At 39.3% G+C, this 14161-nt stretch overlaps 1 protein-coding gene across 1 annotated transcript in view; it reads right to left on the bottom strand.

Annotated features, from left to right (window-relative positions):
• The window catches only part of RBMS3 (RNA binding motif single stranded interacting protein 3), a 570468-nt gene that overhangs the window by 232219 nt on the left and 324088 nt on the right, over window positions 1-14161 (bottom strand). Inside the window, exon 5 of the mRNA XM_023512729.1 lies at window positions 441-520. Coding sequence (XP_023368497.1) covers window positions 441-520 — 80 coding nt within the window. The remainder of the gene's footprint in view (window positions 1-440; window positions 521-14161) is intronic.

Raw genomic sequence — 14161 nt, 5'->3', positions numbered from 1 at the left:
ATTGCTATAAAATTTTCTAAATGCTTACCCTTACTTTCAACATTTTTCTTGTGACAGACTGGTAAGAAACCTCTGTGGCCTGGCATCAACCTACAGAATCCACTGTGAATATCACTGCATTGGTATTTTATAACTTAGAAATCAAGATTTCTATATTAATGATAAGAGTCATTAACTTCTTTCACTTCAAGTGCATCATTCTTTGCAATGGTTTTCATCTAGTCCACTTATGGGAATTAACAGCGGAGATTTAAGAAGACCAAGAAAGAATCACCAAAAGCTTTTGAAAAAGATGAGTTGCTACACAATATATTGTTAAAAAAATGTATGAAAGCGACCTTTTTTCCCGATAACCATCCATGAGCTTTATGCCGTAGTCATTCTAATAACAGCAATAAGCCAAGGTACTATTTAGTAATTTACTTGGTAATATTTCTTACCTGGGATGCCTGGTGGTGTTTTCAGGTATTTTCCATTAAAATGTTGAATTACCACTTCACATTTTTCAGTAGACTCCATTCTATAAAAGAAAGTAAATAGGCGATCATATACTTCATTGAGTTGTGCATATCCAAGAAAAAGAAACAAAAAAGAAAAGTGAACAGGAAGGCGATGGGAAAGGTTAATTTGAGAAATTAAGCTTACTGCATCAACTGTTGCAATGACTACAAGGGCCAGATTGATAGCAAAAAGTCACAAACACATCATTGCTAAGAAGTATCTTTCACTCTGTGAAAAGTTGCCTTGTGGATGTTTCCATACTCAGTCCTCATTCAGAGGTAATCCTGAGGCATTATTTTACTTAATTAATGATATCTGGCAATTGACAGTGTTTAGTAGAGACTAAGGGTGGTGCCTGGCACCTGTAATCCTTGCATTCTGGGAGGCCGAGGTAGAAGGATCCCTTGCAGTCAGGAGTTCGAGGTCAGCTTGGGTAACAGTGAGACCCATTTCTTTAAAACAAATGTAAAAAAGGAAAGTACTCAATAAATGTCTGTTGAATGACTTAATTAGCAAACCTAAAAGGTAGGTGGTATTTTTGCTCTTCATATCAATAAGGGCACTGAGGCTTACAGAGATAAACTACCTTTCCAATAAATGGTAGAGTTGTGCTTTGAACTGATGAGAGTGAACATCTATCTAGCACTAACACCTGTACTGAAACTAAATAAGAATTATTGCTGAGGGATTCTACAAAGTGAGAGAGGAGATGGGTTTCATTTAAATGGCTCACAGGCTACAGGAGTGATTAGTACAGTACAGTGGTCATCAACATCATGGCATTTTTTTGAAAACCCATTGGATGAAATAAAGCCAAAGAGAGTCATTTGGGGTCCTAAATGTTGAAGAATGATATAAATACATAGCCCTCGGGTCAGATGTATTCTTAATTTAGATTTTGGACAATCTCCTATTGTTTTTCATACTAGATATTAATATTCCTAAATTGGAATTCTTGTGCCAAAGTTGGCACCTCACATATAATTTTAAGAATGAATATTTTGAGCCATACCATCATAATATCAATTCTAGAAGTATTAGTATTTGCAGCATTTTCTAAATAATAAATTACATTTGAACTTTACTATTTTATAACATTGGGTGGGAAAAATAAAAATTAAAGGGTTGATTCTGATTGAAAGAAATTAAGTCCCACCAAGAGGACAAAGGCAAAAATGAATTCAAGCAACCACATACATGCACATGAAAGAATGTATATAAAATGGGTGAAATCTGTTCCAAAAGGCAAAGTATAATTTCATTTTCTGCCATGTTATTAATATGAGCTTGCTTGGAATGTAGCCCATCAGTGCAAGATATAAAACTTTCCTACATCTAAATGGTATATGTATGTTCAGGAGCACATTAAATGACCATGTTACATGTATAGGAAATAAGATAAGGAAAAATATGTTAACAAATATCAAATAAGTCATATATATTTACCATTGCTATAGGAATTCAAAGATGAGGGGAATCCTAGCAGCCAGGGAAGGGCTAAGAGGCAAAAAAGGCAGGAATGGCCCGGGGAGAAGTAATTAGTGTGTGGCTAGCTGGGGAGGTGAGGAGGACCTGGGTGATGGACAATAGTGGGGTGCGGGGAGCAGACCACATGGCTCAGTGCTGGGCTCACCCAGGATACTCAGGAATAACCTGGGAGATGTAGATAGGACAGCTGTCATCACCTGGTTAACAAGTTTGAAGATGCCATCAGCAGCCAGTCCCACTGAGGAGCTGTACTGATGTCCTGACAAATTCTTAACTTTGTTTTTGGATGTGAGTTTCCAGGAAGCATGGAGATGAATCTTTCTGTACTGACAGAGACTTCTCACCCCCCAAGACTACCATGCGCATGTTCTGCCCTAAGGACCCCCCTGCACGTGGTTCTGTTGCCCCTCTCTCAAACTTCTTAATAATTTTTTTAACCAAGGGACCTGTATTGTTATCTTTTTCTGGATCCCATAATTACGTAGCTGATCCTGCTGTGCCCAGAAAGTACAAAAAAGTTATATAACATTAATAGTTCAGTATTGATTTCATCAGACAAACCAAAAGATGGACATAAGTCTCATTTTGAAAAAAAAGTCTTACAAATAAATGAATTGGAGTCTAAATGAAAGATAAAGCAACTTTGCACTTCCTAATATATAATATGCATAAATAAAAATAAAAACAAGATATGTTCAGTAATTAATCATAAATTCTCCTAAATCAGAAGATGTTTGGATAAGAAAACTAGGATGAATTTTTATCTATTCTAAATATTTAGCAACAGTTAAGTATAATTTTCCTAACTCTTTCACATTTTCTTTCCAGTAGAACCTTTTACCATAAGTCTTAATTTTTTTTTTTTTTTTAAGGAGGAAACTTCCATTTCTAGGAACAAAAGAATTCTAACTCTGCTTTCTCTCTTCCCATAGGATCTACCGTCGTCTCTGAGGGAAAATAACCTTCCCTCGTAACAGAGACATGAATGGGAGAGGAAATGTAAGCCCTTAATTACTACAGATGTTACTTTATGGAATTTTTTATTCTAGGAGAGCTACAGAATGAAAACGTTATGCCCCAGAGCCCCTTCCTGTTCAAAACCTCTCCGGGTACTCATCCAGATAAAAGGCAGTTAAGAATCTAAAGCTTGCTGGCAAGAGTTCTACACATCAAATCCTTTCTCTTTGTCTTAAAATGCCGTGGAATTCTAAAGGAAGAGGAAAACTAGATGGGGCTAAGTATATACGTGCGCTGGTTGATTCTACATGATGTATTTTAGGGAATGGAGAAGCAGCAAAAAAAGAAAATCAGGTGGTTAACCCACTCCGCCCACTTAAAATATTTTTGTCCTTGTAGAAAGCTTCACGTCTTCCTGCTGGAGTTTAGGTATGATCGTCGTCTTTCCCTAACACCGTTTTACAGCCCTATCAAGCCGGATGGGGGCTGATTCTACGATCACAAAGACAGCAGCACGGATTGTTCACTTTGGGTTCATTCAGATTTAACTAAGTGAACGTCTGCTGTGAGCCTTTAGAGACTCCCCTCTGAAAGAATAAATGCAATAAAAGTCTGTTTTCTGTAGCTGCCGGCGCTTAGTGTCAAACCGTGTTATGCTGCACCACCCAGCAGTGACAATTTCATTTTAATACACGGGACACATTTTATCAAGGCAAAGCAGTCCCAGCGAAGACAGCAATATAGGAGCTGCCAAGGGGAAAAGCTCAGTGTTCCTCATGCATTTTATGTGGAGACAGAACAAAAGTGAGGCCCAGAAAGCTCTGGGGGGAGTGGGGCTGTATGTGAATAGCCATCTTAGGAAGAATGTGCCCATTTTCTTCTCAAGTTTCACAATTAACTGCTCTGAAATGCCAGCTCCAACTATCTAAAATCTGGCACACGCTTCACTTGAAACTGACACTAGCATTATCAAGTGAGTCTGAAAAGACAGCATACCAGACACAGCTGCCTTTATATGTCCCTTTCAGACGGGCCACTGAATCACTAAACTGCATCTATTCTTCCCAGGTGGTACCTGAACCCCCTGGCGTCTCTCAGAACAGCTCAAGTGCCAGGCCAACCATTCAGCTGACAATACATTAATTAGGTTCTTACAAGGCTCCAATCATTGTATAAAACTTCAGGGTTTTCTGTCAGGTCTGATGTTTAAATATAAATACACATTAAAGGTCCTGTTTGACATTCTTTCTTGTCTCTGTGCCTAGGCCTGGCTTTAGTCATCTGAACCACACCACAGAATTCCACTGTTGCTTCTGCTGCTGCTGCTGCTTCTCTTAACAACAGCTACGAAGAGGAGCTAGTTTCACAGTCAATACAATTTCCACAGGCAAATGAGAGCCTGATCCTGTATGGGTAGAATATTCTGGGTTAGACTCAAAACGCAAAGGTAGAAATGTGCTTTGCAAAGCCTTCTGCAGCCTATCGGTCTCACCTCCATAGAGAATCTCACAGGTTGTGACCTCAAAGCAAGAACCATGATTAACCATGTCCTTAAAACAAATCCACCATATCACTTATCATGGTTAATGAGAGGTTTCCAGGATTGTGAAATGTTTGTGGTTTTGCAATCACAGACTCTGTACAAATTATTGGCAACTGAGAGTCCTCAGTGTTGTAAGCCAGTCATCCTCATTTCCGGTAAGATTTACACAAGTGGTCAACATGAAAAGATTTTTCGAAAGGACTAAATATGCACTGACATTTCTGACATTTCAAAAACAAATTATGTCATTTAGTTCTTACTCCATTGTAATGGAAGGAATAATGGTGAGTCCAAGGAACAAAGATGAATGAATGACTTCTATTTTCTTCTTAGTTTTGGCCATTTATTTTCTTACTACTAGACATCTGACACCTTGAAGTAGAGGAGCCTCTCTTTCATCTCTTTTTGCAGCAACCCAGACATGTTAGAGGTCTCTTGCTCAGAATTATAATATATTCCTCTTAGGAAATGGAACTTTACACAATATTTGGCTAATGAAAACCCACTCCAGAGTTTTCGAATTACATAATGTTGGAATTTATACATTGTGTAAAAAAAGACACTAACACTAAGAGACTGTGGATTCACTTTCCTAAAGTCTAGTTAGTGGGTCACCCTGGAATACAACCTATGTCTTTTGATACTTAGGTGGTTTATTTGGAAGAGATGCAATTCCACTGCTGGCCTCCTGTCATTCCTCCTGATTTCTTCTACTGACTAATCTACTTCAATCTGCTTTGAAGCAGGACAATCCTGGTCTCTTCACCTCACCCAGCTGCTAGTCAATAGAGCAAGTGTTTTAAAAATGGGTGTATATCTTGATAGGATGTGATAAGAAGGGCACTTCACCTTTGTGGTGTTCTTTCCAAAACTCCCTAATTAATACAGGTTCTATCATGAAAAAAATCATCAGACAAACTCAGATCTGGAGACATTCTCCAGGATACCTGATCAGTACTACTCAAGGAAAACAAAGAAAGCTTCTTGGCAAAGATGAGAGCATCTTGGTGAGATAGGACAACTAAATATAGCATGGTACCCTGGATAAGATCCTGAAACATAAAAAGAATATTAATGGAAAAGTGGGTAAGATCCAAATAGTGTGTAGTGTTTAGTTAATAGTAATATGCTAATGTCGGTTTCCTAATTTGGAAAAATGTGCCACAGTGACACAAGGTGTTAATGGAGGGAATTGGGTGTGCAGTTTATAGAAGCTCTATATTATCTTTATCACTTTTCTGTAAATTTAAACTTATTCTAAAAGAAAAGTTTATTTTAAAAATCACTGTCCACTAAAATTATCAGGGAACTATTTTTTAAAAGACCAATGTCTGGGGCCCAGCCCAGGAGATTCCATTTTAATGATCTGGCATGAGGCCCAGGAGCAAAGTTTTCAAAGCTACCCAGGTGATTCTAGTCTGCAGCCAGGTTGAAAACTACTGCTCTGGAGTTCTATGTCACATATCCCAACCTGAAAACCATGTCCAAAGGTATATTTCCTTTGGATGGCAAAAAGGTTTTAGAAACTTTGAAATGATTGTGGGGGGTTAAAAATTGGGAGGGGTCAGGCTCAACTGCTCATGTCTATAGTCCTAGCACTCTGGGAGGCCAAGGCAGGTAGATTGTGCTCAGGAGTTTAAGACCAGCCTGAGCAAAAATTAGCCAGGCATTGTGATGGGTACCTGTATTCCCAGATACTTGGGAGGCTGAGGCAGGAGGATCACTTGAGCCCAGGAGTTTGAGGTTGCTATGAGCTATGACACCACAACACTGTACCCAGGGAGACAGAGTGAGACTCTGTTTAAAAAAAAAAAAATTGGGGAGACTTCACAATAAAGTTTGAATTTATGACTCTTCTTGAAAGATGGGATCATCTGACCAAAGCTTTCTTCATGGTCCTTCTCCCAAGTTCCTGGCATAGAGCGCATAAAACCCTTGGACTTTCCTGAGTGACAGGTGTGTCTTTTATTATTCAGAATGAACCTTATTTTTTTTTTTTTTTTTTTTTGCAGTTTTTGACCTGGGCTCATATTTGAACCCACCACCTTTGGTATATGGGACCAGCACCCTATTCCTTGAGCCGCAGGTTCTGCCCCAGAATGGACTTTTTCTCACCACATGGGACTTTATGCTAGTGAGGTGGATAGGGTGACCAGATTTTAACATCGGTAAGGCGGGACAACATGGCCAGGGGGCGGAGCAGGGCAGGATAGGGCAGGGCAGGGCTTGACAACAATGCAAACTTAGATAAGCAGTTCTCTATAGTCACTTCTCAGCAATTATTTGTTATTATTACAGTTTAACATTATAAAATTAACAAAAATAATACAAAACTCATATTCCGGCAAAATAGCCACATGGCAGCCGAAAACCATATATTCCCTTCTTGTTCTCCTGCCCATTCTTGCATTCTTTCTAAAAATCGGGACTTTTTAAAAAATCCAAGTGACAAGGGACAAATTGTTGAAAAGCGGAAGGTCTGGTCACCCTAGAGGTGGAAGGAGTTCAAGATACGTTCAGGATGGGGGCTGGTCACCAGCAAGACCTAGACAAGCGTGGTGGGTTGGAACTTTCACCTTCCCCTCAGACTTCTGACGGATGGAAAGGGGCTGCAGGTTGTGACCAGTGATTTAATCGATGATGCCTATATAATAAAACCACCCTAAAAACTTCTCAACAAGGTTCAGGGTACTTCAAGGTTGATGAACACATTGATGAGCTAAGAGGATGATAAGCCCAGAAATGGCTGGAAGCTACCGGCCCCTTCCTTTGCCAGATGCATTTCTTCCATTTGTCTGTTCCTGAGTTGTGTCTTTTATAAGAAACTGGTACCCACAGGTAAACTGCTTTTGTGAGTCACTGTAGTGAGTTACTCTACTCGCAGCGGGGAGGTTGTGGTTGCTAAAGAAAATTAAACTTGAAAAGTTGAACTGAGATAAAGGAGAAATTAAGCATAGGTCTAGAAAAGTCCTGCCACTAAACGTCTCTGGAATGCATTATCTCTTTAAGCAATCCCTTTGAGCTACACCATGTTTCATTCCTAGATATTATTATTATATTATGATATACCTCTTTCCCTTACTGAATGATTGTTTCTTTTCTGTTGCCTGCATATGCCAAATGTGGCCCCACCTTAAATCACCTATGTCCTTTTCTCTTTCCTAGTATTTCTCTTTACTCCTTATACCCACAGAGAGATTTTTGTGGCTAGTTTCTTCTCTGATTCGTTCCTTCCATATGCAATTCAGTTGAAATGCTTTCTCGTCTGAGGGGTCTACCATTCCTGACCTCTCCTCTCATAATCCTCTTCCCCTCTATCACACCTTTGTTTTGTTTTTGTAACACTGATATGAATTATTTGATATGATTTGTTTATTTATTATCTACTTATTATCATCTCCCCAATCCCACAGAAATACAAATGTTGGTCCACAAAAGCAGGTATATTTTCTCTTTGGGAACATCTCTGAATTGCTGCATCTAGAACAATTACTGGCTCAACAGTAGTGCCCAAGATGTATTGATTGAATAAACTGAATGAATGAAAACAATGAATGAGTAGATTTTATATATCAGAAAAAGAGGCTTTCAGAGTTTAGTAACCCGCCTACAATTGCAAGTAAGAAGTTCAGAACTAAGATGAAAGTTATTTCTGACCCATGTGGAGTCATAGTCATAACCATAGAGATGTGGAGAATAAATGAGTTGGCCCCACTCACAGAAAGCTGAGAGTATAGGAAAGATACTAACTAAATGAGCCTCAGACTTGTAGTCCAAAAGACACTGGACTGTATTCCTAAGTCTTTCTTCTCTGTTACCCAGAACAGACTGCCAGCCTCAAATCTCCCCCCGCCCTCACCGGATGCCCCAAGAGTCCCTGTCATACTTTGAGCTTGGCGCAGGTGCCTGGCACAGATGGTTACAGGCCCTGAACTTACTGGTACCATTTCCGATCTGGAGGTAACAAAGTTCCCGCAACTCAGTTTCACATGGGTAAACTCTTTTTTAGAATTCTCTTCCTATCCCACAGAGAGTGATCTTTGGGATATAGCCATTTACATTTTATAATTAGAAAGCAGTAACATATATGTTGCTCCAATCCCTTCTCCACGTGTTCATAAAGGTGTAAAAGGTATGCCTATCATACAACTGGAGTCGGGGAGATGTCAGAATAATGGATTATTTGACGCAATTTATTTGTTTGACTGGGTGGTTGCTTGGTTTGGGCTTTAAAACCCAGAGCTCTGAATATAAGGAAAAGAAAGCAAAATCTTTTGCCACCTCTAGCCACACTTATGACTTTCTGAGGGAGAGAGACAGATGGACAAAGAAGCAATAAGAAGAAACAGATGAAGGCAAGAGAAGAGACAGGCAAATAAGAACAAAGTTGAAGAAGCTGGAGGCGGGACCAGGAGTGCACTCTCCAGCAGATCACATCTGCAGGCAACTGGAAGAGGAATTAAAATTACCAAAAGGAATGAAACATAATAGCCCTTATTCTCCTCAATCTCAGCAAGCACAATTGTAACCTGTTTCTGTGAAAACACAGCTGTAGTTTGGGAATTACTTATCACTAAGTTTACAGCTTAGAGATTTACTCTGCTCATATTTGATTTTCTAGTTCCATGTGTTTGAGATAGTAGCAGCAAAAGAATTGCCAAAATGGCAAAGGAGGGAATGTTTGTGCAGTGATGGATGGAAGGTGGATATAACCAAAGCATGTTCTGAACAATAGAAACAAGTCCAATAGACTAGGATGAATTGGCATTTGCTTCAAACTTTTTAAAATCCCTTTCAGTGTTCTCCTTACATTTCAGGAGATGGGAGAAGAGAGGGAACAAGAAATACCAGGCAGTAGAAGGGAAATCCATGCAAGTTTAATGATATTCAAAGTTATTAACATAAAATAAAAAATAAGCTTGTTATTTACACTCTTTTTTAATAACCAGGCTACAATTTGCCTATAACAACCATTATTATTATTCTTTTTTACATAGTGAAAGGAAAGAAGAACTAACATTATTTATTTACAAAACTTGCTCATTCAACAGGGAAGAGACAGAACACAGGGCTGCCCATATGTTAAAAGTCATTCAAACAAAGCTCCATGAGAATCAAATTAAGAGTACTAAGGACGGGCAAAAAAAAGACTACGAAATACAAAGGTCTCGGTGTTCAGCAGTCTCTCACGCTCTTTAGCTCACCAGGGGACAGTAAATGCATTGCTTAAAGCAATTCTATGTTCCCAGATGTTGAAGCTGGATTAATTGTGAATACTCACCCCCCATCCCTTTTCCACTTTGGGTCATTCTTTACTGGCCTCTTATAACACTCTTTCAATGGGATATTTGCTGGACAAACGGTCTCATGTTTCTGGGAATGGGAAATGGAGAACATGAACACACATCAATGTCCCTGCAGACGCTGGCTGATTTATGCTGTGATCCTCACCCTTGCAGGCAAGGTGGTGTGTTGGCACTCACTAGCTCTGCAGTCCTGGGTCTGTCAGCATTCCCACCATAAACTTCTGTTTTTAAAGGTTTATGACTTGGCTATAAAATGCTGCCTGGAGGGGGTGGATCTTACAAAATTGTTTTAAGTTACAAGAGACTAAAAAAAAAAAAAAACAGCATAAAAAATAAAATGTCTGTAATTTCAGACACTATCTAGTGCTTCTGGAACTTTGAAAAGCCTGTAATTGTGCTGTCTGTGCACCCTACTGGCATTCAAATCAATGCTTTGAAGTTCAATGTTTTAAATATAAAATGAAGATACTCCTTTTGCTTTGAAGAGATGGTTATCAAAGAAGATTAACATATAGCTTTCAAGTAAAATAATAATGGGGGTCTCTCTTTCCAGTCAAACGGATTTTAGAATTTTAGAATCTCCTGCACATGAATTAAGGACCACAGCCAGTGGTTATAAGTGACCAATGGTAATATTCAAAATGAAGCCTGCTGAAAGGATTGTTCAGGTTTTGTGAATTGAGATAGTCATAAATTCAACAGATATGCACAATTCACAAGACACAGTTATAGGGTGGCTGTTTTCCCAGTTGAAGAAGCATATTCTTTTGATAATGCTTGTGGCACTGTGAACTTTTAGATGAAGAAATAGTGTGTGAGCCAATACTAGTTGGGCTGATGCTACTACTGTTTTCTCGAACATTCCAGTACTCCTTATCTCAGAATTGGCTTATCCCTGTCCTCAAATGTTGTCTTCCTACATATTTCTATAGACAAAAACCCAAAACTTTAAGTGAGTTCATTTATTCATCATCAGAAATTTGCTGAAGATCAATTATGTTTCAGAGAATGTTCTAGGTGCTAGAACAGACATGAAGATGAATAAGGCATGGTCTCTCCCATTGAAGGCTGTGGTCCCCAGCCTTCCAGCTGTGGACCAGTACTGGTCAATGGCATCTTAGATGGCGTCGTGAAGCACTACCACCTGAACTCTGTCTCCTGTCCCATCCCCATCCCACCCCATCCTACTCCAGTCAATGGAAATACTGTCTTCCATGAAACCTTTCCCTGGTACCAAAAAGGTTGGGACCACTGATCTAAGAGGTTCGTGATTAGTGCATTTTGAGAAAGTGATATAGTGTAACAGAAGCATCAATACGCTACGACTCCATCTGGAAAAGTCACTGGTGATTTGAGCAATAGTTCTCGAGGTGTAGTTCTCAGATAAGCACACCAGGAACTTGTTAGAAACACAAATTGACTGAGTCCTGCCTCAGCTCTACTGACTTTGAAACTTTAAGAGTACAGCCCAGCAATCTGAGCTTTCCCAGACCTTGATCCTACGAACCAGTCTGAGTGAGCCAAGGTAATGCTTCTCCAGTGGAGAGAGCTGCAGAGTCCTCTGAAAGGGCTTGCTAATATACAGATTACCCATTGCTGCCAACTCCCACTACCAGGTTGTTGATTCAGTTGGCTGGGAACAGAAAAATTTACATTTCTGACAAGTTCTCAGGTGGTGCTGAAGCTGCTGATCGGGGAGCAACATTTTGAGAACCACCGTCCCAAGACATCTGCATGTAATCCAATAACAGCTCTATTCTGAGAAGAACTGAGAAAGAAAATGTGACACAAACTATCTTCTGTTTTATGGTTCAGATGGGAGTTCCAGATGAGAAAGGCTGAAGGAAAAGGGGATGGGGTGATATTTTTAAAAGGAAGAATATTGTGCAAGGGTTAAATTACAAATAATCAAGTTGGTGAAGGCGACAGCTACAGCTGTGTGAGAAACTGCAAAGCAAATGTGACAGTGGAAGGAATTGGGAATCTGGAGAGATCTAGTTATGTAAGGCATAGGTAAAATCACTCCCTCACTCCGTCAATGCAGGTTGGTCATGTGGGATCCTGCTCCTCACAACTTAAAGTCTAAAATACATGGAAAATGAAATACTTATTCTGCCTTCGTTTCCTGGCTTCTTACAAAAGAGAGTCAGATTCATATTTCACTTTATTTCCTTGGCATAAGAAATCATTGGCTGAACTTGCACTTAGGTTTTCCCTTTCAATCTACATGCTATTTTCCAAAATTGGAAAATAAATGATTTAGAGTATAGAGACCTACATTTCAGTATTGGCATATGACTCATAATTCATATTCAAAGCTCAAAGTTTGAAAAGGCCATTGAGTTTAGGTATTCAGGAACTTCATGGAATGATCATTATAAAGTACAATACCTCCCATCCATCCATCTAGCCATCCATCCTATAATGAAAACAGAAACTTGACTTTAAAAAATGTCCAATTTCTGAAGACAGAAATTGAATAATGAATTTGATTCTTTTGCAACTGTGATACTTTTTATTAAAAAAAAAAAAAAACCACTTTTATAGAAGCTGTAACAACAGTAACTAACTTTGAAGCCTGGGGTTGAACTATTCTTTGAAGAAAAGATGTTCTTCAAAGGTGAGTAGGCAGAATTCAGGGGGAAAGCATAATATAGCCGGTCAAGGAGGGCAGTTTGTGCCCCGGATCTGAAGCAGGACGAGTCAAGGCCAGGGGGATGAGTGATATCAGCAATGACACTGGAGTGGCTGGCAAGTGAAGTCACTTGGTCTGAATTGGAAGATCGTAAGCAGGACCCCAACAAACATGTTTAGATTCGAAGGGCTCACCTATGGCTACCAAATATAAAATACGAGGGAGAGGGAGAGGCTGCATTCAGAGCAGGGATAAAATATCAATTTAAAATTCCCACCCTTCCTCAGTTCCTAAAAACAAAACAATAAATAAATAACTTGATGTTTTACTTTTTCATCATGACTTCATGACATGTCATGATTCATATGCCATTGTTAGAGTTTTGCCTCCTACAATACAGATTGTGAGATTTTGCACCTAAGACTATGCTTCATTGTAAGCAAACTCTTAGTATACAAGGATGATAAAGGCAAAGAAGTGTCTGTGCTATGAGTTAAACTTTGTGTCCTCTGAAATTCATATGTTAAAGTCTTAGTGCAGTACCTGTATTCTAGCACCTCAGACTGTGCATGTATTTGCAGATATGACCTTTAAAAGGGCAATGAAGCTAAAATGAGGCCATTAGGGTAGCCCTAATCCAAATATGACTGCTATCCCGACAGGAAGAGATTAGGACGCAGGTATATACAGGGAGATGATGTGGAGACTCAAGGAGACAACAGGACCCATAAGTCAAGAAGGAAAGTCTCACAAGAAACCACACCTGATCTTTGACTTCTAGCCTCTAGAGTCATGAGAAAATACATTTCTGTTACCTAAACCACCCAGTCCGTGGTATTTTATTATGGCAAGCCCTGGCAAATTAATATTCATATGCTTTGTACCAAAAAAAAAAATCCTGTTTAAAAATAATTATCATAGATCTTCTTAGAAAACATGTTCTCTTGATGAATTTGAAATGTGTTTATTTCTCAGCAGGAGTACAAATGAAGGAGAAACTAATTCATTAGAGAGAGTATTTAGAGGGCAGGCTATAAAGAAAGAAGAAAAGAAAGAAGAAAAGCGATCTGTGTGCTGCATGAAGTGAGACATGGCTGATGTCTCAGTGGACTCCCACATTGCTCAAACCCCCAACAGCGGTTACAATACTCAACAATGACTACATTGGCCAATTACAGAGATTCAAGTGGTGTCCCTGCCTCTTCCTTGACCATGGAAATCAAAGTTGTCAATGTTCTGAAAGCCTGAATCCCTCAGGCACACAATGAAGTCAGGAATATTTTCTTCCTTCTGCTAATCTGTGTTCAAATTATGAAGCATGTACCTCACAGATGACTACTTTGTGTATCACATTAGAAGGAATAAAAAGCATTTTAGGACATGGTCCACAACGTCAAGGAAATGAAGTTAGAGATCAGTTAACATTTACATAACAATTTGTTATCTTCCAAAAGAAGTTCCTTTGAACTAGTTTTGCAACTTCTGGCAGTGCTCATCCTAGGTGGACACACCTGTGTGCAGTGAGTGGGCTAACTTCCAGATGACACTTGACAGCCATCCATTCGTCCCTGTTAAATCAGCTGCAGACACACATAAACACAGCAAGCGAGGGGCATACTGCTTTCATCTTCTTCATTGTCATTGAGCAGTTTCTTTTTTCTCTGTTGTTTCTTTAGCTTTGTTTTTCATGAAAGCCCAGCAGGTACAATCATTTTAACTCCATTCCTGGCT

The sequence above is a fragment of the Otolemur garnettii genome, unplaced genomic scaffold (assembly GCF_000181295.1).
Source record: "Otolemur garnettii isolate 467f Iridium unplaced genomic scaffold, OtoGar3 scaffold00002, whole genome shotgun sequence".
NCBI lineage: Eukaryota > Metazoa > Chordata > Mammalia > Primates > Galagidae > Otolemur > Otolemur garnettii.
The sequence above is the reverse complement of the archived record's forward strand: the minus strand, read 5'-3'. Positions and strand labels throughout refer to the sequence as shown.